General features: G+C 46.9%; 1 protein-coding gene across 1 annotated transcript in view; it reads right to left on the reverse strand.

Annotated features, from left to right (window-relative positions):
* FRMD4A (FERM domain containing 4A) overlaps positions 1 to 25,592 on the reverse strand; it is a 276,313-nt gene that overhangs the window by 126,843 nt on the left and 123,878 nt on the right. The window contains 1 exon segment of the mRNA XM_032473723.1: positions 10,391 to 10,485. Coding sequence (XP_032329614.1) covers positions 10,391 to 10,485 — 95 coding nt within the window.

Genomic DNA, 25,592 nt, shown 5'->3' on the forward strand with positions numbered 1-25,592 from the left:
GTCCCTATTCCCCTGAAGCTTATATTCTTCTTAGGAAACAGACACTCAGCAACTCTTTCCACAATTAATTACATAATTACTAATAGTATTAGGACCATGAGTTAAGGACCTGATCTAGTCTGGGGGGTCCAAGAACTACTTGGTGTTTGACTGAGATTTGAAGAATGAATGAGAAAAGCAAAGAGGAAGGGGAAACCACTTTCGAAGCAGAAGGGCCAGCATGTGCAAGGGCCCTGAGGTGAGAAGAAACCTGGCACTTTGGTGTCATGTGAGTAGAAAGGGATGAGGCTGGAGAAGGGTGACCAGGCCCTTGGAGACACGTTGAGGAAGCTGATCTTTGAAGAGCAAGTATGAGCAGCAGAATCCACTCTGTCCTCCTCTGCTCTCCTTACCCAATCTCCGTGCGTCATCCTGGAGGACTCAGAGTCCTATAATTGTCTTTGCTTAGTAAGCTCATGCTGAACAGACACAACTGCACACCATTTCCTCGGGCGCCTGATGCTGTGTAACACAGATGTTTATAATGTATACACACTTGGGAAAGGCTGGCACTTACTAAAGAAAAGCTGTTGCATCATTGTATGAAAATGTTTGCTCCTCCAAGCCTCCAAATAATGAAAGGTGGAAGATATTCCAGAGGCTTCCATCCCCATTTTGAGACTTTGTTCAAACTGCACCTTCTGTACAAAAGAACAAATCCCTCTTTCCATTAAGCCCAAGCCTGTGGTTCTGGGGGTGAGGATGAGGGCTGCTTCGGAACAGTGTCCACCTGAGGAACTCTGGCCTCTTTCTCCTTCTAAGCATCTTCATCTAGACAAAAAATTTTTCTATTAACTTTATCTTTAATGTTCAGTTCCTCTTCTCTGACTATAGTAAAGGTATAGTAAGAAGTATAGAATGAAGAAAGAAGTTTGCTAAGCAAAATAACTGGACTTACATCTTCCAGAAAGGTGGGATAAATTCTTGTCTTGTAGAACACAGGGTCTGGAAACAGAAGTCCCAGATGCCACCCTCGTGTCTGGTTACATCGAGATGTGGATAATGACCCCACGGGATCGTGCTGTTTCATGCTCTGAGACTTAGCTCCTGCTGTTCCCTCTGCCTAGAATGCCCTTCCTCTCTTTCATTGCCCAGTGAAGTCTGGCCCATCCTTCCAGACCTACTCTCCTGTGTCTCCTCCAGAAACCCATCCCTGACACCCTCCCCACCCCACACACCAGCCTGGTTGCAGCTTCTCTGGATTCTCACAGCATCCATCCTGAACACAGCTCTGTGCCTGCACTTCCCGAAGTCCATGGAACTCGCTCTACGTACACACTTCTCCTCAACAGAATTTTTACATCTGAAAAACAGAGGGATCTACCCTATACGGTAACAGTATGTGTGTTTTTGATTAAGTGGGAGATGTTAAGACAGATGTGAGACTTCATTATCTGGGATTAATAAGCCATCGCCCTTTCTTTCTTGCCTCTGAAAGTGTCCAGTTATCTCCCAGGCTCCTCTTTGTGTGCAGCCTCTTGCAGACACGCCATATGCACACTCACGCCAGGACTCAGATCACGCTGTTTCTCTTCCTTGGAACAGCCTCTCCATCCTCTTTATCTGAACGCCAGCCATTGTTCAAGGCCGAGTTCAAGTCTTACTCTGAGTGAAGTCTTCCTTGATTGCCTAAGCCTGGGATTTCTTTCAAACGTCTCCAGGGCTTCTGGTTTGTGTCATGTGCAAGGCGTTAGTACAGCCTTGTGCAATGATTTCTACAATATGACCTGTCTCTTCAGCTCAGTTGTAGGTTTTCAGCACTAAAAAGGAAAGCATCATCCCCAGAACTTAGCACAGTGCTTGGCAAACATCAGAGGCCCGGACGCACTTGCTCATCGATTGGATGACCGTCTCCAAAAGCAATCGATTTACACCGAGATCTTAATCTATAAAAGTGACCTGAGTAACAATACAGGGAGGTCAATGCCGTTGAAAGGAAAGTTTCCTGTTCCTCACAGCTGCCTAGAAATGAGAGGCACTCACACCACACAGGGCCACCAGGAGAAGCACCAGTGTTGATCATGAGGCAGAAAGGACTATGGGGAAGACACAGGCCAGAGACGTTGTGGGGTTTTCATGGAAAAGGCACGGAAGACAGCTTAGGACTGGCTACTCTGAATGATTCTGGTGGGCCCTGAGGCATGGGGCTGTCCCTGGCTGGCTGGTACCTGGTCCAGGTGTGATTAAGGACAGGGGACGCCTGGCTTGGGGTGAGACAGTTATATAAAGGGAGTGGTTCAGGGCATGACGTCAGGGGCACGGGGGAGACAGAAGCAACTTTGGCTCTTTGTTTGGCCCTGTAATTAACAATGCCAAATACATACAGGATCTACGAAGCCTCAGAACCGAAATGCACCCAATGACCATGTAGATTTCAATTGTAGATCTTTTGCCTTATTTAATAATTCTTGGTCAAGAGTCTGCTGGGAGTAACCTTTTCATGATCGTCTTCTGAAATAGACTAAAAGGGGGGCACGGATATTCCCCTCCAGCTCCAAGCTCAAAGAATAAAGGAGGAACTGAGAGATGGAATGTTCTACACGTGCCCTTAAGACCTGTCAACGGGCCAGGATTGAGAAAACCTCATCCCACCCTGAGGGCACAGCATTTCTGAGCACTCAGACTGCTGGATGTTCAACTTGGCTTCTGGGGGCCGTAATTCACTTGGCAGAGAACCTGCAAGGGGGACCTTTTGCTTGAAGGGACTCAGACACGGACGTCACGTGGCTCCACTCTGCTAGGTCTGCTCACTGCCCATCTTCTTCATCCATGTTATTAGAGGGCAGATAAATGGGTGGGGCCTCCCTCTCCAGGGAATTTCATTCCCCACACTAAACTTTTTACAAGAATGACATCTTAGAGATGACTATTTAACTGGAAATTCCTTGGTTCCCAGCTATGTATTGGTTTAGCATTTATCGCCCATGACATGACTAGAAAGCAAGAAAACAATCAAAAAGGAGAAAGAACAGGAGGCCAGAATCCTCCCTGAATTGCATAGTTGGCCTCAGAGGAAAATAAATTTCCTCCTCCACTTCCCCTACTTGAATCCCTCAACCCCACTTCTGACACACACACACACACACACACACACACACATGTGCGCACACACACACACAGGCAGGGAGCTGATATCTGTGGAGAGGTGGGCTTCGTGCACCTGGAGTCCTGGGACCCTCAGGGGGAAGGAAGTCACTCCTTCCACTTTATGTGCTTGTAAAAAGCATCTCTCCACTCACGGCAGCTACAAAGGGAAAGCCTGAGGGACAAGAGACCCGCCCCAGGTCCCCCGTCACAACTGCTCAATATTTGGGCAAAAGCTAAGAGCTGGATTAAAAAGCAAACTGGGAGCTCCAGTCCTGAGGCCGCCACTTTCGGCTCACTGAAGTATTTCCCGTTCATCGTGCTGAGTTCAGAGTCACGCTCCCTAAGCCAACGCTACAAACGGTGCCCCACCGTCTGGGACTTTGTCTCTTCCATGGAACACCTCCTAGTCTCGACATCCAGTCTCTGCCTTAAACTCTTCTTCCCCCTTTAAGTTGGGGTGGGATGGGAAGCGAAGGATAGAGAAAAGAAGCATTTTCTCTCCACAGTTTAACTAAGACAGGCCTGATATCTTAGTTTTCATTAGCTCATTGATTTTTCATTTGAGAATTCACATCAGTGCATTTGCCGATAACAAAGCAAAAAAACAAACAAACAAACAAAAAAACCCCAAAAAACAGAAGAAGTCCCAGCACACACTCAGAGTACTTTTGTCATTGCCTGACTGATGACTGTCTTTAAAGCCAGCAAGATAACACCCATTTGGTCTCTGGTAGCAATAGGTAAAACCGTGAGGTCAGTCATAAATATGCAATTGCTTCCAGGCAACAGAAATTGGATGCATTTATGTCACAGATTGCTTTGAGCTTCTACGTATAATACAAACAGATTTTTGGTCCAAGCATTGGCACCTTAAACAGAAATGGCCTTAAGGAGAGCTTTGTTCAGAGAGAGTTCCTGGGGGGGTGGTGGTGGTGTGTGATAAACCTGTCTGAACCATCACTTTTTAGACCCCAGGGGAGAATCGTATTCTGTGCCTTTTAGAGGCTTTTTATTGTAGGTAGCTGATGCGTATGGATTGAGTTCCCCAAGGAAGCCAAAGCAAGAGGATGAAATTCTTACAGACGTCACTGGATGGAGAGGGGTGAAGGGGAGGCCTTCACATAGAAGGTTTCGCTTTTCAGGGTCTTTGAATTGGAAGTATGCCTGCTCGTCATGGACAGCTCAGGGACGCTGACTTAGCTAGAATCCCTCGAACAGGGGCTTTTAGGTATGTGAGCGTGTGAGAGCGCACGTGAGAGACAGCGCCTGCGAGAGAGCGCCACACACAGGTTAAGGTAAGGTATGTACTGGGGAGCCCAGATGCCTAAATCATGGGCTATTTTGCCCATGTGTATTCACGCCTTTAATTTTTTATTATATGGAGAAATTGTTTGCTCCACTATGTCCTCTTAAGGCTATTCCAAATTTTCTTTCATAGCACCTTCTACACTGTATCTTAACGCTTAACCACCTCAAGTAAAAACAAGCTCTACGAGGGGTCAAAGGCCAGTTACTTTTGTCTCTCCAGGCCTCATGGTGGATACTAAGAAAACACTTGCTAAGAAGCAAATACATCAGCTTCAGATAAGCCCCACAGAGCAACGCTGCCGTCGGGTCGGCGACTGCCCTCCACGTGCAGACGTCGCTCCTGCTCTAACTAAACGATCTCCGTATTCGGGGAGAATTCACTCTGCTCGCCTGGCCCAGGATACGAGCTCCCCTGTACCGCCTGCTCTGGGAAGGAAAAGGTCAGGAGATAAGTCTGGATCCCTAAGGCCTCCTCTGGTGGCCTCGTTCTTTTCTGATTTGCCCTAGCCGCACACAGGAAGAGTTGTGCCAAAGCCCTTCTCTGGTTACTGAACAGGAAGGCGCTGTTGTGAGCCACAAGGTCTGAGGGTCTACACCGGCCATCTCCGGGGGGTGATGAAGGCTGACTGCCACCTGCCCGGAAGCAGCTGTGACAACCCAGGCATGGAGGTTGTAGCCAGCGATCTTCTCCTCTCCTCCGTCTCACGGCACAGAGCATTTAAGGAATGGAAACCCCAAACCTACTTCTAGATGTTACTTTCCCAGAGCTGCTTCTTGCGGTGGCTTCTTCTGCAATTGGAAAACTGCTTTTCCACTCTAGCGTTTCAATTGTAGATCAGCTTGGGACAGGGAAGTCTCATCAATGAGGCCCTTTCCAGATGTCTCGGCCAAGGCTAGTCCTGCTTCTAGTCAAGGGACGCGGGGCCCAAGGAGCCACAGAGCAGAGGAGTCCCCCCATCATCCTGGCATTGGGGCTACAGATGCATTTCCAGTGAGTTGGGGGCATTCTGGACCTTAATTATCCGGATAAATCACACTCCCCATGAATGACTCGATTAATTAAGACACAGCATGTTGTTAAAAAAAAATCCTTAATTAGTTCTTAAACTTAGATTCCGGCTTCAGAGTGTCTGCAAACCCTCTGAAACTGAAGCATAAATTACTTTGTGTATAAACGTTTGCGGAGAGGAGGGAATGTAACTTCTTAAATTTTGAAGGGGGTCTGTAATTAAATAAGAGGTTACTCATTGACATGTATGCATGTAATTAAATAAGAACTACTCATTTCCTTAATTGGCACATGAAAATACGTTCTAACCGTATGTGGCTTTTGCAACGTGCAATGATGGCTAACCAAGCTTCTTGGGGTGTGGTTGACTATTTCTGCTAAATAGTCTCCAAGTTGGTTAGTTATGGCTTTTGATGATGAGATCCTCTGTCAACAATTTTTTTTAATTTTAAAAATTAAAAACTTAGATGTTTGCAGATGTCCAAACTGACTGAAAGGTACACTTTAAATATGTGCACCTTCGTATGTCAATTACAACCTCAATAAAACTTTTTTTTAAAGAAATCAATAGAGGAAACAGAAATTATGATTGAGAATGGATCAGATAACTAAAAATAGGGCTTTATTGATTTAAATTATACAGTCAGGACCAGGAGCTTTGGGAAAAAAATCAACTTGGGTGTTGAAGCAGCAGTAGAAATATTTCAACAATAAAATGTAAAAATAACTTTCATCTAGCAAAGGATATCAATGTTTGATAAATGAAAATCTCAGTTACTCTTTTTATATTCAAGGAAACACTAAATCTGAACTTCTGACTTCGTTCTCCAATAGTCAGGTTTCCAGAGTCTGAAATGGGGAGGGTTTATAACTTTGGGCTCCTGGCATGTGCCATGATTGGCCCCAAATATTCAAAGTTTGAGTGAACTCAGCTTCTCTTCTTTGGTCTGGAGGGAGGGAGCAGAGGAAATTACTCCAACATTCTCTTTTCTCTACAACAAGGGTTTTCAAACTTGGCTCCGTACAAGAATCAACTGGGGAGCTTTCAAAAGCCTTGATGCTCAGGCCACACCCAGACCAATTAAATCGGAATTTCTGCGGGGAGGTCCCAGGCATCAGCCTTTTATAAAATGTCCTCGGTGACTCCAATGTGGAGCCAACGTTGAGGCCCATGTCTGTAGCACAATGTTAACTATTATTTTAAGATCAAATTTATACTAGGCTCTTACTTTGCTTCAGAATGTTTTAAAGACTGCCAAAGTGTGTTTGTATGTATCTGCACAGTTCGGATCAGTCACAGACACCCATCTGCAGGCAGACCGTGGAGACACTGTGGGTTTGGTTCCAGACCACTGAAACAAAGTGAATATCACAATAAAGCAAGCCACATAATTTTTTGGTTTCCCAGTGCATATAAAAATTACACTTATACTATACTGTAGTCTATTAAGGGTATAATAGCATTATGTCTAAAAAAAAAAAACCCAACGTACATACCTTAATTTAAAAAATGCTACCCATCACCTGAGCCTTCAGGGAGTTGTAATCTCTTTTGCAATAGTAACATCAAAGACCACTGATCTGTGATCATCATCACAAATATAATAATAATGAAAAAGTTTGAAGTATCGTAACAGCTACCAAAACGTGACACACAGACACAAAATAAGCAAATGATGTTGGAAAAACGGCACCCATAGACTTGCTCGACGCAGGGTTGCCACAGACCTTCAATTTGCAAAAAACACAGTATCTACAAAGTCAGTAATGAAAAGCACCATGAAACGAGGTATGCCTGTCTATCTCCTTTTATTAGTGCGGAGCTATTAAAAATGAAAGGGGTTAAATGCACCTGAATCCGGGGACAGAAAAACACATTCACGGTGAAACCAGTGAAATCTGAGTAAAGTCTGTAGTTCAGTTACTAACACAGCACCCATGTTAACGTCCTAGTTTTGATAATTATTAACATGGTTGGTAGGAATATTAACGCTAGGGGTATGTGACAGCTCTCTGTACCATCTTTGCAACTTTTCTGTAGATCTATTTCAAAATAAAACGTTTTTAAAATTAAATTAAAAAAGAGAAGGTGGAGCCAGTATTATTCCTGACAAACTGATTAACTAACAATAGAAAAAAAAATATCCTTGCGGCCTTGGACACTATTAATGAATATGACTTAGGGGTGAGGACAGGCTTGGAGAATCTTCCAATTTCCTGTGTACATTCTGCTTTGTATTTCTCTTCTCCAGGCCCATCCAGATCCCACAAAATGTCATCAACAGCAATTCATACTGAAAGACTCGTTGATCACGTATGGCCTCAGAGTCTCATATTCTGCTATTAGGGATGGTAACACAGCTGCCAACACCTGTGCAGCATTTTACAGCTTACAGCACCGTCTAAGTTAGTCTTGTTTGATTTGCATTAGGAAACAGGCAAATACATGGGGTATACCATGAGTTGCAATAAAGGATGAAAATTCGCTTGCATTTTATCATAAATGATGCAGAGCGTAGCACCTGCAGAAATCACACACACACACACACACCATGACACAATGCACACGCACAATTTGAAAACACAGCTATTAAATCACAGTTATTAAATGATCAGTGTGAGGGCTGGGGGATCACACGGTAAGGCTGGCGGTTACTGATATACGATCGCTGCCCTGGACCAAGCCTCCCCAACAGGCACCATGTTGTGGTGACAGCTTTCATTCACCCCTTTACCACCAGGAAAAGGAGAAAAGTTCAGATGACCAGAGAGGTCACCAGCCAACGCCTTTGGCCCCAGGTGTTGTCAGTCCATGACGGACTCTGCCCTGAGTCACAGCCACCCCCTGCCCCCACTTGCTTCTGTCTCCTCGTCCTGGTTGCTGGGAGGCCTGGTTCCCGATTTCCTCGGGGCCCCTGACACTCATTGTTTCCCGGTGAGTCACACCCACCTGCCACCTCTTCGCCAGGAACCATCTGCCAGGTGTAGGTCTTTTGCACTGATCTTGGCTGTCTGCCTGCCACTCCCACAGGGTGGGAACCTGCCCACCCAGACTTGGGTGAAGAGGATGGCGACGACCGCTCTTCCTCTGGACCATGCCAGAAGATGGGTCATATCCTCTTCCCACTGTCCCCCACAGCGCTCTCCAGCTGCTAGCTCCACCAGTCCAGGGAGAGGGACCCTTTCCTCCAGCCTGGCCGCATACACATGCTTCTCCAGCCAGACCAGAGAACCAGGAGCACCCAGACCTGGAGCTGACAGCCTCCCTTTGGCGGGACAGGTGAACAACGCTGTGCGCTTTTGCTGCTCGGCTCTCTTCTGGGAGGAGAGCAGCTTTCTCCCTGACACTCACTGCCTTCGGGCTGGTGCTGTCAGGGCTGTGGTCTGAAACCTTCAGCAGGTGACTTCCTCCTCCTTGGCCCAGGACAACCAGCTCATTCTGACTCCTGTTCATTCAAAAGGGAAGTGTAATCGGGACTCAGCTTGAGTTCACTGCATCTTTTATAAGAATAAACGTACTTGGGAAATGTGAATAATGCGGTATGATTCATTGAAACTCTCGTTTCCTTCTAATTAGTGAAAAATGTATGAGTAGCAATGGACGGGGTTTACAGGGATTCTCAGGAGAAAGGGTAGAAAACATCTGCATTTGTGAAAGGAGTTATTCTTGATGTATATTTGTCCTAGAGCATTTTTTAATGACTCTGCTGGCTCCTTCCCACCACGGCCCTCCAGCTCACAGCCCTGATCCCATTTGCCGGCAAAGCGCTCTTTCTAGAAGCGACCACTCCAGCCTCCCCCCTGGCTCAGTGCACTATGGGCCCAGGGCTGGGGGCTGGCCTGTTACTCCAGGCTTTCTTGAGGCAGGGTGGCTCTCCTCCCAGTGTGGTTCCCTGATCACACCACCACCCGAAAGGTCACTAATTTAGAGGGCGCTCATCTGCCCAGTTTGCCCAAGACAGTCCTGATTCACATCCCCTTCACATACAGGGTCCCGACCTAGACACTAAACCCTAGGGCCACGCTGTCTGTCTGCAGCTCCTGGAGGCTCCTCACATAGAACATCTGATCATTTCTCCTACTGACCAATGTGGATGCCTCTGGTCCTTGCTTCTGAGCTCGTCCTGCCTCCATGGTACCATCTGATTGATGGAGCATAAGCTCCCTGTGCCATCTTGTCCAGCCACTAACCTAACCGTGACTCATGAGAACTTTAGAAAGCCATCTCTGTAATTCTAAAGACTTGGAGGAGTGTGTGTGCGACCAAGTGTATGTGTGTACACAGAGGAAAGAAAATTGTGAAACATTTGCTTAGAACAGCTTATTTTTATCTAGGAATCTGTGCAGGTGTTCACTGTACTCTTTTGCTGACAGTGTATTAAGAAGGAAATTGAAACTTTAGTAAAGATATTCCTTACTTGTGTTACAAAACACAGTATAGAGCCAAGCGGAAAGCCAAGGTACTTTTCATCAGGTGTGTGATCGGAATTTTCGATTTTTTATATTCTATTTCAGCGTCGACAGTGAAACTGCACAGATACCTTACATTTTAAATTTATCATCAAATTCACTTCCCGCTATTGTTATTCTAACACTGGAGAGAAATGTTTCACTTCCAGAAGTTTTCATTTAACTTTAATAGAAAACAAAACCCATACAAATCCACTTTTTTAAAAAAATAAACATTCGGTTCTGAACACAAGCCGGCTTGATTATAAGAACTAGTTTACCTAATAATTTCATAATATTAGCATCACCCTAATTATATCCTTTGGCCGTTCCAGGCATGATCACAAGGCCTTTGAAATTCAGATGATGAACTGGGACTGACCCTGAACCACAAGACCCAAGCGGCCTGCAGCTGCCTTCACTGCTGACAGTTGAGACAGTGCGATTTCGGGTTCTGTATTCTCCCTTCAGGTTCTGTGAGCGCGTGGGGGCACTTACGTCTCATCTGTGAAGGCTATTCCAAAGTATTCCTTCTCCTTCAGATTGAAATGAGATGCCACGAGGTCAAGCAGCTCCTTGGCCAAAAGCTTGGGCTGGAGGGAGAACAAAGCGGAAAAAGAGTAAGCGATGAGAGTTTACTTTCCCTAAAACGTGCAATCTCAGGTTTACACAATTTTTTGAAGGGAATGTCTCAAAGCTCAAGACAGTCCTTACAAATGGCTTTTATAAAACCCAAAGGAGTAGACAGTGAGGACAGGGCCACCAGTGGATTGAGACCTTCTGCCCTGTTTCCTGGTAGTTTGTCGTATCAACAGATGGTACTTGATCACTGGCACGGCTGTCAAACCCCACAGCCCTCCTTCCCCACATAGAACATTTATATTGAACAGACAGGCAGATGCCTTGTTTAACAAATATATAAATATATACACACACATGTATGTAATAAATGTATTACTATGACATATATCAAACATATGTTGTATAACACATTTATGTTATATAATACTATAATTATGCTACTATAATTGACTTATTGTAGAACATGATAATAAATATATATATTTAACATACACTTATATAGTATTAGCTATGTGCCAGGCCCTGTTTCAAGCACTTTACAAACATCACCTTCTTTAACTTTCATCACAGCCCTACTAGGTGGTTCTATTATTAACCCCATTGTACAGGGAGGAAACAGGAGCCCAAAGATAAAGTGTTGTTTAAGTATTGGGGCTGGGATGTGAATCCTGGCTCCAGAGACTGCCCTAGACCACTCTATATGCTCCCATAATTTAAAATGCAAGCAATAAAAGTACCTTCCTGCAAGAAATGCTAAAATCAAGGCCAAAGGGTCTTGGAAATAGTATTTAAAAAATAAACTGAAAATTTGCCTTTCCAAAGGAGAACAGTTTTCCTAAGAATGTTTTTCATCAAGAACTCTTTCCTAGACATCTCTGCCCATCTAAAGGAGGGTGCCCGAGCTTTAGGCATGAAGTTATTGCAGCTGTCTGCATTATCAATACATCAGTCACTCTGGTCTGTCACTGCTGAGATGACTGCAGACCTCCAGGCTCAGAGGCTGGGGAGGAGGGAAAGGCTGAGGATGGAGATATGGGGCTAAAAGGGAACAGTCATTTCTTCATTGCCTCCCGGGTGAGGTATGTGCAGACGCACGGACTTTACGACAGCCACTCTGTTCCAGGTGTACTCGCTGGATGTCTCCAAGCTCAGAGCAAAAACAGATTAGAGAAGAGACAATGTGTGTGTGTGTACATGTGTGTGCATTTATGCACAGTAATATACACTTCCTGGGCTGGGGAGGGATAAATTGGGAGTTCAAGGTTTGCGGATACTGACTGGTATACTAAAATAGATAAGTAAGTTTATACTGTATAGCACAGGGAATCATATTCGATATCTTGTAGTAGCTTATGGTGAAAAAGAACATGAAAACGAATATATGTATGTTCATGTATGACTGAAGCACTGTGCTGTACACCAGAAATTGACAGAACATTGTAAACTGACTATACTTCAATAAAAAATATGTATAAACATATATATATATGTACACACACACACACACACACACACACACATTTCCTGAGAATATTTCCTGTTCTGGTGGTTACACTGCTGCATTTCTCTATTAAAGAGGGGGGAATAACACGTGAATCAAGAGTTACATGGCAGTTTTAGAACTACCATTTGATCGAACAATTTCACTTCTGAGTATTTATCTGAAGGGAAATACAATTAACTCAAAAGGACATATACATCCTCATGCTCGCTGCAGCATTATTTACAACAGTCTAGACGTGGAAGCAATCTAAGTGTCCACCGATGGATGAATGGATAAAGAAAATGTGGTATTTATACACAATTGAGTATTATTCAGCCACAAGAAGAAGGAAATCTTGTCATTCACATCAACATGGATGGACCTTTTTTTTGTACTTTATTTTTTAATTTTATTTTATTTTTTAAACTTTTTTTATTGAGTTATAGTCATTTTACAATGTTGTGTCAAATTCCAGCTTAGAGCACAATTTTTCAGTTATACATAAACATACATATATTCATTGTCACACTTTTTTTCCGCTGTGAGCTACCACAAGATCTTGTATATACTTCCCTGTGCTATACAGTATAATCTTGTTTATCTATTCTATATGCCTGTCAGTATCTACAAATTTTGAAATCCCCGTCTGTCCCTTCCCACCCCCCTCCTTGGCAACCACAAGTTTGTATTCTATGTCTATGAGTCTGTTTCTGTTTTGTATTTATGTTCTTTTTTTGTTTGTTTTAGATTCCACATATGAGCAATCTCATATGGTATTTTTCTTTCTCTTTCTGGCTTACTTCACTTAGAATGACATTCTCCAGGAACATCAATGTTGCTGCAAATGGTGTTATGTTGTCAGTTTTTATGGCTGAATAGTATTCCACTGTATAAATATACCACATCTTCTTTATCCAGTCATCTGTTGATGGACATTTAGGCTGTTTCCAACATGGATGGACCTTGAGGGGATTATGCCAAGTGAAATAAGCCAGGCAGAGAAAGACAAATACTGTATGGTCTCACTTATATACGGAATCTAAAACAAACAAAAAAACACTTCATAGATACAGAGAACAGACTGGTGGCTGCCAGAGGTGGGGGAATGGGTGCAATGGTGAAGGTGGTAAAAAAGAGAAGCAGAGAGTTGCATGACAATTTAGTTTTTTATTTCACTTTTTTTGCGCTACCATGGACTGTATTGTGTCCACTCCTCCCAAATTCATATGTTAAAGCACCAGCTCCTAAAGTGATGGTATTTGGAGATGGGGCCTCTGAGAGGTAATTAGGTTTAGGTGAGGTCAGAGGGCAGGCCTTCATGATGGGATGAGCGTCCTTATAAGAAGAGATACTGGAAAGCCTGCTTGCTCTCTCTCCACAAGGTGAGGACACAGTGAGAAGGCTGCCATCTGCAAGTCAGGAAGAGAGCCCTCCCTGCAGCCCGAGCAGACGGGCACCCAGATCTTGGACAGTCCAGGCTCCAGAGCTGTGAGAAAATCCGTGTCTGTTGTTTAAGCACCCGCCTCCACGTCTGTGGTTTTGTCATGGCAGCCCAAGTGACTAAGGCAGGTGCACTCCATTTAATTCAACAAACATTACCGAGTGTCTAATATGTATAAAGCACTAGCCAGTCCTGCAGGAGGTACAGAAAGCACGCAGCACGTAGTACCTGCCAACAGGACCTTAGACTCCCTTCGATGCACAGAGTAAGAGCTAGTGTTCATTTCAAAAAGCCACAGTGTGGTTCCCTCTTTGCTGCCTCCTCCTGGGCTCCCAGGGTGGCAGCCTCCAGGCTCCAATCACCATCAATTTACCAGTGAAACCAGCTGGAAACGACGAGAGTGGGTCTGAAACACGGGCAGTGCTTCCTTCCCCCAGAAGACGTAAATCAACAGGAGAATCCAGCTTGATAAACAAACACCTTCTAACAGTCTATCCTTCAGTTCACACTAAAATTTGAAGAAGTGAAAGCACAATCTCTGTAACCGATGGGCAATTCAAGACTTTATGTAAGACGCTCCTTCATAAAGAGTAGGAATCTACACAGAGGAAGGCTGGGAGTGAATGTGGCACATCTCAGAGCATCACTGATAAACAACAACATAGAATCCAAGGTGAGGGGGCTCTTGAAGCCTCAGGCTGTGTTTGCTATGAGATGCTGCAGGCCATGTTGCCAGCATCACCTCTACCCCTAGAAGGTACCTGGCTGCCCAGATACAAAGCGTTTAAACGTTGTGACCAAATGTAGGGTAGCAGGCTGATTTTTACACTGCAAAGTACCGTAACTTATCCGTCCAAATGCTTGCTGTCCCTTCCACAGCAGTCACAACGGATCTAAAATGCACAGACATTTTGGTGATCTTTGGGGTTTGCCTTTGAAGCCTGGGTCACATCTGTAAAAGCATCCTCACTGGTGATAAGCCTTCTTGTGCTCAGAACAGATTGGACTTTTTTCAAATGTCAAAAGTCACGTGGAGTCAAGTCTGGTGAATGTTGATGGGGCGGAGCGGAGAGCACACTGGATCAAACTGGTTTCATAAAATGAGGTGCGATTATAAAGTCATTCTTTGTGGGTTCTTAGGGGTTATGGTGAGGGTTCCAGCCCAAACCTGGAAGTGATGGAAATAAGATTCCCTTCTCTTTGAGAGTTAAACTTTAAAGCCAACATCTCAATGGAACCAACCAGGGATACATAAATTTACCCAGGAAGAGGAAAAAATTACTCTCAGGGCTAGAATAACAGTTTATCTATAATATAACTAAAAATAGTGATGGTTTCATAGAATGGGCCCAGTGAATGAATAGGGTGTGTGGGGTGGGGGATGGAGAGGAGTCTGGGAAGGGGAATGAGCTGGGGAAACAAATGAGGTCTTGGCCAACAGGCTTTGAATATTTGAGTCCCAGCGGCAAGGCCTTTTCTATGGCAGAAATGCAGGCATGGGGCTACCATAGCCAGTCGTGTGAAACACTCCTATTACCTATGGAACTCCCCTTCTTCTAATCCCATGCCTTCCAAAGAGCTTGCTGAGGTCCTACATACGGCCCATGTCCTACACACAGTGCTGAGCAATCTCCTACATGACCACATTATCATCTAAAATAAGACTGTCATTCCTCTGCCAGTGATGGTGCTGAGACTTGGAGATGTCATGCAGGCTGCCTCCCAGCAAAGCCATGATTCCAAATGAAGTCAGACTGGCCTCACAGGCCACTTGAACAACCCTTCTGCTGTCTCACCTCTGTGGTCTCTAGTTCCTAGGTTCGTGAGCCCTGGGGTCTCTGTCTGGGTAAGAGTTGTGTCACTTACTTGAAACCAGTACATTCATATTTTATGTATTGGTACTGATTTATACATCTGGTACTTTGAACTTGGTTAATGTGAGTCTTCAACCAAGGATGAAAAATCAGGTTTCTGAGCTGCAGAGCTAGGGAACTGATTTGACATGCTGAAGGATTCACCAGAATAATGGATGCCACCCTAGGAGCCTCATGGACACTGACTTTTGGCCTCTCCATGGTGACATACCACTATGACTTAGCCTGTTACCACAATCCTTTTTATACTGGAATTTCTATAGTAAAATACCATTTTTTCTTGGTGACTCATACACCAAAAGCAACTAGAAGGCTATGAGTGTAACTGAGTGGGACCCTATAGGGCTTTCCTTGGACAGACCCCTCCCCTATATCCTCTGTAGCTCCTCTCTGAAGGACCCAGATAATAGTAACTTATGCAGATTTCCTGAGTTTTCCAGATGTTAAAAACCACCCCCAAGTGGAAGAAATTAACTACTTGATGATCAGGAGCACAGAACCCCCAGACCTTCTGGTGCCTGAGGACTGATCACCATCAACCAATCAAGAGAACTGTGCACAGCTGATCACGACCTTGGCCCGCCCCTCTCTCAGCTGGCCTTTAGAAATGCTCAGCTGAAACCCTCTGGGGAGTCTAGGGCGGGGGCGCAGCTTAAGGCAGGAGCCACTGGTTCTCCTTGCTCAGCCTTGGGATGAACCTTTCTCTGCTCCAGACTCAGATGTTTTTGTTTGCTTGGCCTCACATGCATCGGGCACAGGAACTTGCGTTCAGTAACGTAAGCCATAGCAGCATCTCTTGAATAAACTTTACCATCTCCCACTGACTCTTTTCAAGGATAGCACCTACTTGGATGCATGTCTTTGGTTAAAAAAATGTTACAAAAGGTTAATCCCTTTACTTCATACAACAATTACTACGGATCCCACGCACCACTCTCAATAAAGAAAAGTCTACATTAATGACCCACGATTTCCACACGGGGAAGCACAGGCATCGAAGGGGGAGATGACAGATGCCAGAAGATACTGAGGTTAGAACTGCTGAATCTGAAGTCCCTTTAACAGGCACGCTCTTTCTTCCACTGACTGGCCTGAGGTCTGCCACCCACCTGATGGACGCGTGGCATGAGTGAGAAATAAACATCGTTAAGTCACCTTGACGCTGGGGGTTGTTTGTCATCACAGCATAACCTGGCTTATCCTGATTGATTCAGGCACCCAATCTGTAATTCCCTGTATGGTAGGTTTCAAACCATCGAAGGCATCAGCCTGCGATTCCCGATCTTGCAAACTAAGACGGTCCTACCTAGAGGAGATGGTGATTAATGAATTACATCGTTTCGGACATTTCTTAAGCTCGTTTGGTGAACGTTGCGGGGTAAGCAGAAACTTTATGGTATTATGCACTACGAAGGGATGTTTACAGAATCTGCTGATTATAATTTGCCAGTTACTTGTGCTGTAAACATTGGTGGGGCTTTGCAGGATCGGGCTGGGAGGGAGGCCAGCCAGGCAGCCGGGAGTCCAGTCAAGTTCCATGGGACAAGCCTGGCCGGGGCCTCAGTGCCCATGTGAGCAAGGCATGTCCTGTGCGTCTTGGGTTAGAAACAGCCTGTTCTGGGTCACTGGCGCCATACCGGCCCCACGAGGTCGCACCGTTTAAGACTGACTTCCTCTCAGCCTGTAATTAACTTTGTTCACTCAACAGCTTTTTTCCTTTTCTTTTTCTGTCTCAGATTTTTTTTTTCCATTTGTCCTTCTAAGCTTTTATTCCTCCTTACATCTGACAGATAGAATCTCTTTATTTACAGACTCTCTGACTCAGCCTCCCAGATCGGAGTTCCCAAGGGCTCTGGACTATTCCAGTGGGAAACCCAGCACCTACCAGCACGAAGGGTTCAGAGCAGGCCTGTCTACACTGCCTTCCGAGGTGGGACATGATTGGATGGTAACAATCCAAAGAACACTTCACACGGGCATATGGCTATAAAGTGCTCAGGGCACATTCTCATGACGATGACTCTTCCAGGCGATTTTGTGAGCTGTTCAGGCAAAGCCCGAGGAGAGCCATAGAGGATGAGGTGGCCCCGGGCCCCTCTCCAATTCTCCGCAGAATATTTTTACCACCCCTGACATATTCCACTATCACTTTGCACTTGCCAGGGATACATACCAGAAGGGTGCTCTTGGACAAAGTCTAACTTCTCTGAGCCTCAGGGTTCTCATCTAATCAGTGATGAACTAGATTGATGAACCAAACTCCTGCCCTAAAATATGATTCTTTATTCTTAAAATGGGTTATTAAATTGAGCTCCTTCCTTCCCTAAAACCTGCCCAACCTTCTCAAGGGTCGAGTCACTCACTCTAAAAAACTTGGCAATCATTCTGCACGCCCCCTTCCCACCCACCTTGATCCGTTAAGTCCATCAGTGAACATATCCATCTTTCTTACAGAATCTCGGGCAAGTTACTTGACCTCTCTGTTCCTCAGTTTCTTCACCTGCAAAATGGGGATGATGACCATATACCTTCACAGGCTGCTACGAGATTTAATGAAATAATACTGATCTGCGTGAGGTGCTTTGAGCAAGTGCCTGGCACAAAGTGAATGTTCTCTGCGTTCATTTCAGATCCTCATTCTCTCACCTGTGAATTGTTACAATAACCTCCTACATGGTACCAAGTTGTAAATGCCAGTCTGGTATTTAAGCTCCTCTTTGAATCTAGGCCCAGTTTACCTCTCCAACCTCACTTTTGCCCAATTCCCTCCAAAAGCACTCATTTCCGCTCAATCTACTTATATCAAAGTAAATACTGATCTCATTTCTATTTCCAAATCTGTGCCCACACCGTCCTCTCTTCTCTCCCTTACTATTTAAATTTAATCTTGCTCAAGGCCCACTTCTTCCAGGAAGCCCTCCCTGACCATCCCACCTCCAAATGGTCTCTTTCTCCTGTGAACTCCTACAGAATTTACCAGTGTGTCTATGAAGTATAACTCTGTATCTATGAAGTGTTGTTTTATTTTTTGGATTCCGTATATGAGACCATACAGTATTTGTCTTTCTCAGCCTGGCATATTTCACTTAGTGTAGCTTAATGTCCCTCATTCACCCTTGGCATGCATACTTCTGTGTTGTGGTAAATTTATTCTAATTAAAACATTTTTTAAAGTATGAAAATGCACATAACATAAAATTTACCATCCCAACCACTTTTAAACACATAGTTCAATATTGTTAAGGACATTCACATTGTTGTACAAACAATCTCTAGAATATTCTCTTTTGTAAAATAGAAGCTCTGTCCCCATGAAACATCATGTCCCCATCCCCCCTTCCACCAGCCCTGGCAACCACCATTCTGCTTTCGATCCTGATGAATGTGACTATGCTAGGTACCTCATCTAAGTGCAATTATACGGCATTTATCATTTTGCAACTGGCTTATTTCACTTAGCATAACATCAGTGAGGTTCCCTCATGTTGTAGCGTGTGTCAGAATTGCCTTCTTTTCTTTTTTTTAATGGAGGTACTGGGGATTGAACCCAGGACCTCACGCATGCTAAGCACACACTCTACCTCTGAGCTATATCCTCCCCTGCCTTCCTTTTTAAAGGCTGGATAATATTCCATTGTATGGATGTACCACCTTTTGTTTATTTATGGATCCATTAATGGACCCCTGGGTTGCTTCCATGTTTTGGCTTTTGTGAATAATATTGCTATGAACGTGGAGAATTTCCTGTGACATGACTTGCTATGTACCTTGTCACCCCCCCCCCGCCCCGCCCCCACGGTACACCCACATCCTAACTGCGGGGACCGGTGACTACTGCCTCACATTACAAAAGATGTGATTACGACGTCTGAGAGGAGGCGCGTACCCTGGATTACCCAGGTGGACCTTAAATGCAATCACATGGCTCCTTCTGGGAGTGGGGCAGAGGGAGTTTTGACACAGACAGACACACAACAGAGGACCGTGTGAAGGTAGCAAGAGGCTGGAGTGACAAAGGCCCCTGATGAGGAACGCTGGCAGCCACCAGAAGCCAGATGAGCCAAGCCCCAGACTTCCCCTCAAGCCTCTGGAGGAAGCACGGCTCTGTTGACACCTTGACTTTGACTTCTGCCTTCCAGAACTGTGAGAGATGCCTCTGTTGTCTTAAGCCCCCACGTGTGTGGTGACTTGTTACGCAGCCTCAGGAAACAAATACACACCCTTAGATGGGGGCTAAATGGGATTTCCGCTGGGAGCCCTCTCTGCACTCTCTTTTTACAGTGCCCTGGCCTTCCTGGGCAAGGGCGTCACGTAGGGAAGTCCAGGTGGAGCAGCCTTTGTCTGGGAGCTGACCCTGGGCCAGTCAATCACAGCGTGGGCTTCAGTCAGTGAATTCTCCCCTCAAGCCCTGTCCTGTCATCCACCATTCCCTCGGGGCAGCTCACAGATTCTAAATAAATGGAATTGCCACTTCTGAATAACTGCTTTAAAAAAAAATTAAAACATCAAACGGCTCCCATCTGTGCTTTGGGAGGACCCACGGCTGGGAGACGAACGCTCCCCTCTCTCCTCCTCCCCAGGGCAGCTTTGCGCCATTCGCTTCTCAAGCGCACAGGGACCGCCAGGCTGCGGGCGGCTCCCCGCACCCCGCCCCCGCGCCCACCCGGTGGATCCCGGGAAAGAAGGGTGATTTCCCCGCCCTGGGGGCGTGGCTGCAGCCGTGGAGACAGCAGAGTCGGGCTCTGAGAGTGGGAAGAAAGCGTGGTCAGTGCAACCTTTCTTTCCAACTTTTCTGAAAACCTGGAGAGAGAGAGGGGAGTTAAGAGGGGCAGCTCAGAATTACCAATGCCTGAGCATGCGGCCTTTGTGTTTCCCGGAGCAGCTGGGAGTCGGGCTCCCGCTCTGCTCTCCCTCCCCCCTCCCCCTCGGGGCTTGGCAATAAGCAGCTAAGCACCCATTGGCTGTTCATTCGTCCTGGGGAGGGGGCGCCGGTGATGGAGAGAAAGCATGAGGCCATAGCGCACACAGAGCACACAGAGCGGGTCTGGCCGTGCGCCCCCGCCCGGTCACCCCCTTGATGCTCCCGCTGATTAGCTGCGGAGGCTGGCTTCCTTCCTGCCTGCTCTGAGCAGCCCCGGGTTCCCTGGCTGGGGGCAAAGGGTGGGGTTGCTTCCTTCATGCAGGCTGATACACTCTTCTGGGCTCCCAGGCACCCCAGGATAGGTAGGGGTGAGGGTGGAGGTGTCCCAAAGCTCAGAGGGCTCTGCCAGAGGGAGCATCTCTCCACCTGGGAGATCCCCCTCCAGCCTGAACCCCAACTTGTAGTGGACAGGAGACCTATGCTGTGCCTCCAGATCAGGAGGGACCAGGAGCAGAATATCTCAGCAAAGCTGGTTCCAGACACGGCCAAAACTAACAGTTAATGTTTACTGGGTGCAGCCTCTGTCCTGGTGTAAGACTGAGCCAATTCTGACCAGGGAGGAAGATGCCAGGATTAGCTGAAGCATGGAGAAAGGAGATACTCGCCAAACGCACACAGCTAGTAACCACACAGCTAGTAACCGAACCGGCAGGTTTAACTCAGCAGTAAGGGTGGAGGTCACCTAGGAATGCTAAATTACATAAAGAGCCAGAGGCACTGGTTACCCAACTCACTTCACTGACAGGGCAGGGAACCTCAAGGTTCAAGAGGTCGGGAAGAAGCCTGGCCACGGACAAGGGAGGTCACCTTAGTGACCAGCACATGAAGGGCCACTGCTGGTCCACTTAAATAGTTGGTTTCAGAAAAGGCTGCAACCATCTGAAACCGGAAAGAAAGAAAACAAAAAGGGTGTCAGTGACCTGGGGGATCCCAGCAGGCAAAAAGCTGTCCCTGTGCACACCGCTTCTAAGGTCCAGGTTTCCCGGTCCCTCCCCAGCCTGCCCTCTGCTGCGGCTGCCTCTCCCACCGCCAGCACCCCGGCCTCTGCGGGCCACCCCCTGCCAGGTTCTGGGCTGCATCCTTCACTCCTACCATCCCATGTCGTCTTCCAAGCAACCTTGCACTGTTTCGTGGGTAAGGATGGTGGGGCATGGAAATGCTAATCTGTCTAAAGGTCACAACCCCCCAAGGGCACAAGGGGCTTGAGTCTGGGACTGACTCCCAAACTTTGGTTTTAAACACTGGGTGCAGATCCAGCAAGTGACAAACAGCACAGACAGGAGGCATTTGAAGCTGCTTTTTCTAAACGCGATAGAATTTTGCCAGACAGTGTGTTCCCAGAGGGCAGGGATCAAGTTTAACCGACATTTACAGCCTTGCCCCTGAGCACAGTGCCTGACACACAGTAGGTGCCTAATCAAGATTTTTTATTGGTGGACTGGGATGGACTGAAGGATCATTGTTTGACTGTTAACACCAGCCTAGCAGGAAACTGACCACAGGGAGGGTGAAACCTACATGCTCTCTTGCAGGCTGGCTGGAGGCACAGAACCGCTAAGCAGAGACTGTGGTACCACTCGGGGCCGGATGGAGCCAGATGCCCTACACCAGATTCAAGAGAGTACCTGGGTTTCAATGGGATCATATACCTCCAGGCATCCACAGACTCTGGCCGTGTTACATACTTCGGCAGAGTCACCTGTATAGTCAGGAAAAGATGTGCTGTGTCCAGGTTCCTAACTCCCGCTTTGCAGTGCATCTCTTCCTCCTACCTGACTTCTCCTTCCCGCCAACTTCCTTTAAGCTCTTCCCTCCACCTCCTCCCCATTCTCCCTCCTTCCAACAGACTCTGCCACTTAACCCAGGATGAGGGACTTCCGGGAAACAACCCTTCTGGTTTCCCCATTGCTCGACCCCTCCCTTTATACTGTTCCTATATATTATCCTTTATACTATACTAATATGCTCCCTTGTTCTCTCATCTTATTTCCACCTCGTTTCTTCTACATTTTGCTAAGATACACCCTGGTCCCAGCGTTGGGAAAAGTTGGGGCTGGCATCAGTCTGGGAAGCTGAGTCTTTCTCATCCGTGCATTTGAATGATGCCCAGTGGGAAGGCTTTGACAGGCGCACATAATTATTATTCCTCCAGAAATGCAAAGTGCCTTTGCCAGCCAGCTGGGGAGCCTGCTGTATTCCGGACCTGCTCCCCTGGGGACTCGGGGCGGGAGGCAGGTGTTCATCAGGGAGCGCCTGCTGATGAACAGTAAGCCCCAGACTGCAGTCTGCTCGGGGCAATGTCAGAAGGACTGTTTCCAGGGTGACCCCCCCCCCCCCGCCCCAGCCGACAGTCACTACACATTAATGAAATGATAACTGTGTCGGGGAGGCAAAAACACACAAAGACACGCGGTACTCCACTTGCCTTTACCGGGTCAGGCTGACAGGTCTGCAGCCTCAGTTCTGAGACATGGGGGGCAAATAGTCGGGATGGTCAGATTTGTGGGCTTCATCGTCCATGGGCATGGTCTACAACTTCTGTTTTTTCCCCTTTAACTCCAAGCCTGCCCTGCCTACTTGGTTATGACCCTAGCTTGTCTGACCGTGAGTAGTAATTGACTATTTGGGATATAAACCACTCATACATTCACTGCGAGGTGAAGTGAGTTCTCCAGGATCAAACTGGCTGATTGGTCACCTTTCCCGTGGGCCCAATGGCACCCAGACCAATTCAAACTTGAGGTGTTCATAACACTGAACTATTCCCTTTGCTTGATGTTCGGGGAAGAGGAAAGAGGGCGTCGTCCCAGGGCACAGGAAATCGGAGCTTTGAAATTAACTCTATGTGGTCCCTAGGAGGCCGTGGGCCTTAGGTGGGGCTGAGTCATTCCAGCTGTCAATTTTGTAGTCTGCGGTGTCTACGAGTTCCCAGGAGTTTCATCAGTAAAGGAATCGCAGGGCGGTAGAGCCGAGAGGACGAGTTGGGGGAGAGCCAGTTCCTGGGACAGGTGTGCTGGGGGCTACCTTTCCAGTGTAACGTACAGAGGGTGGCACCTTTGCTGAGGGCGTGGCAGGTGTTCAGAGAATATGCCTTCATCACCAGCAAACAAACCGGACACAGAAAGCTGGCTTTAGCATGATGGTGGGAAGAATGGGGACTTGTGGGGGTGGGGGGGATTAAAAATATATATGATGCCGTGACTGATCCATACGCACATGCTGCGACTGATCTTAATGTACATGCCCCGTTCATGCAACCCACCACCACTGGGCTTGGAAACCCCATTGTATTTGATGTGCAAACTGAGCAGCGTGTATTTTCACTTTGAAACATTGGGCCAGTAACATCTACTTCCTACGTGGCTGTGAGGAGTCAATATATGATCATTTATAAAGTACTGGGTGCACGAAAGGTGCTGAAAAAAGCAGGCTCCCCCTTTCTGCTTCCTTCAGTAACTGAATCCCTGTACAAATTACTTATCCCCTCATCACTTTGACAAGGACCCACTCTGATCGGAATCTAAATCCTCTTTTGAGTGAACTGTTCTCTATCTCAGGAGCCATGAATAAATCATCACTAGGCAGTAAGGAGAACAGAAAGCAGACGAGTTCCCTTGGAACTGAACTCACTGGGGTAGACCGGCCCTAAATAGCACTTCGTCTCGGCTCCCAGCGTCTGCCCAGGGATGCCCGCCTCCGTTCACCAGAGTGATTTACTGTCTCACGTGGGAGCCTGCCTCCTGCTTCTCTGCGGTTAAAACGACATGGACCGACCAGAAGAGAAAGAAGTCTCTCTCCCGCTCCAGGGCTGTAACGGAGACAGGGCACTGGCTTGCTGATGTTGGCCAGCATTTTAATTTGGAAGTTTCCCAAGTCTCCTCCCTGCGGACCCTTTCCCCATCGCTCTTGCAAATTGCCAGCAGGTACAAACTACAGAGAAACCTGGGCTCTACCGATGATGTCATTTTCAATATAATTAAAAAGGCACTCTCGCCGGGGTGGGAGAGATATGAGAAAGGGCCCAGGCTGGTGTCCCAGGAGGTGACAGAAGGGAAGATCAACTTTTGGCTGAAAAATATTTATTCCTGAAGAGCCGTTTCACTGCAGTCAGACAACAACGAGGCAGAAAGCACTGCAGCCCCTCCCGTGCGCCGTGCTAATTAAGTGGATGAGAACAGATGATGTGCCGCGGGGTCCAAAGAAAAACTGTGTGCTTAGAATACCCTCATTCTCCCATAGGAAATATTATTTTATTATTTGCCTACATTACCCCCCTCCACCGCCTTCGAAGAGGCTTGGATGAGGTTTACAAAATTTTAAATGGTATCAAATGGTGGGGGGTTCAAACCCTACATAAGACTGAGTCCATTGAAGGTGCTCAAACACGTGAAATAAACTAATTCCTGCCGCTGACGGGGCTGCACAGGCTTTGTTAGCAGACCCCAGAAGCAGGCTAAGTTCACACACACAGGCACGCCTTTAGAAGGAATTTGTCATATGGTTCCATACAGGAGGGACAGTAGATTGCACGTCTTCAACATGTTCCCCAGGGAGGACAGAAATGCGGCTACTGTGCACCGTTTCAGTTTAGTCCCCAGTGAAGCCTGGGACACAGGTGCCCTTGTCTCTCTGCTTGGAGCAGATTTTAAAGCCATCTCCCGAAACCTGACGGGAGACTCTGGGAAAGGCTTTATGTGAGATTTATATACGTAGTGAATCTGGCCAGAGGTTCTGGAGGTGATACTTTATTAGGTTTTTTAACACATGCTGACGTCAGCCTTTAGGCAGCTTGGCACTGACGTTTGGCCTTGATTCTGAAGCCAAACCACAGAAAACATAGGCCGCCAGTCCCAATTCAGGCAAAGCCAACAGCCTCCTTCAGACTGATAAGGCCAGAGGAAGGAATCACATCCAAAAAAATCACATGCGGAAAAAGCGGCAGCAGGTGAACTGAGCAGGTGCCCCGGATCTGAGAGAGTGAATGGGAGGTGCGGGTACAGTTGACCAGGGGCAGGGATCGGTCCGGGTCTGCATCTCCTCCCCAGCAGCTCTGCAAGACACCCGGAGGAGATGGGCCCCGGGGACCCCCACGCCAGGGGGTGGGTGGGAGCGTGGGAGGGAGATGGTGGGCCCCCTCTGCTCCCCTGGGTCTCAGGGGCCCCACTCTCCTCTTTACTGCTGGGATCTTCCACTGTGTATCTGCTCCTGTGGCCTCCCGGCCCCTTCCTCCTCCTTTGCTGTCCCAGCTACCTTTTTAATTCAAGACCCTGCATGGCAGCCACTCTGCGGAGACAGCTGCCTCAATCTCATCCCTTCCCCTGGTTGCCCCAGCAGCACGATGGTGGAACTCATGCTCACTGGGTCCATCAGCCTCCCCTCAAGCTCTGGTCCCACGACTT

The sequence above is a fragment of the Camelus ferus genome, chromosome 35 (assembly GCF_009834535.1).
Source record: "Camelus ferus isolate YT-003-E chromosome 35, BCGSAC_Cfer_1.0, whole genome shotgun sequence".
In the NCBI taxonomy this organism is placed as follows: domain Eukaryota; kingdom Metazoa; phylum Chordata; class Mammalia; order Artiodactyla; family Camelidae; genus Camelus; species Camelus ferus.